Here is a 299-nt window from a genome sequence, read left to right as displayed (position 1 = left end):
CCTCTCAGGGCCTCGCCCCGCCCACACCAGCGCCCACCTAGCGCGACGCCCGTGGGCGAGGCCCAGGTGGCAGCGCTATTTTCCTGGGGTCCACTTCTAGTCGAGTCTTTCCTGATCCTCAGAGCGCCCAGGCTGTGCGACCCCGCGAGGTCCGGGCCCAGATAGGTGCCCATGGCTGTTGACGACGACTCGAGTCATCTTCCTCCAACAGCCATCCACTCTTTCACAGTTCCTGGCTCCTCAGTGCGAGCCAGGTGGTGCCAAAGCCACGTGTCAGTGCAGACGCCCACAGTCAGGTG

At 64.5% G+C, this 299-nt stretch overlaps 1 protein-coding gene across 2 annotated transcripts in view; it reads right to left on the bottom strand.

The window, feature by feature from the left end:
• Dcbld1 (discoidin, CUB and LCCL domain containing 1) overlaps window positions 1-299 on the bottom strand; it is a 55,751-nt gene extending 55,452 nt beyond the window's left edge. For both annotated transcript variants that reach the window (XM_033763194.1, XM_033763193.1), the window contains exon 1: window positions 38-299. In XM_033763194.1, the coding sequence (XP_033619085.1) occupies window positions 38-173 (136 nt within the window). In that variant the 5' untranslated portion in view covers window positions 174-299. The remainder of the gene's footprint in view (window positions 1-37) is intronic.

The sequence above is a fragment of the Fukomys damarensis genome, unplaced genomic scaffold (assembly GCF_012274545.1).
Source record: "Fukomys damarensis isolate Sample0158 unplaced genomic scaffold, DMR_v1.0_HiC HiC_scaffold_14, whole genome shotgun sequence".
Taxonomy (NCBI): Eukaryota; Metazoa; Chordata; class Mammalia; order Rodentia; family Bathyergidae; genus Fukomys; species Fukomys damarensis.
This window is presented reverse-complemented; position numbering and strand designations above follow the sequence as displayed.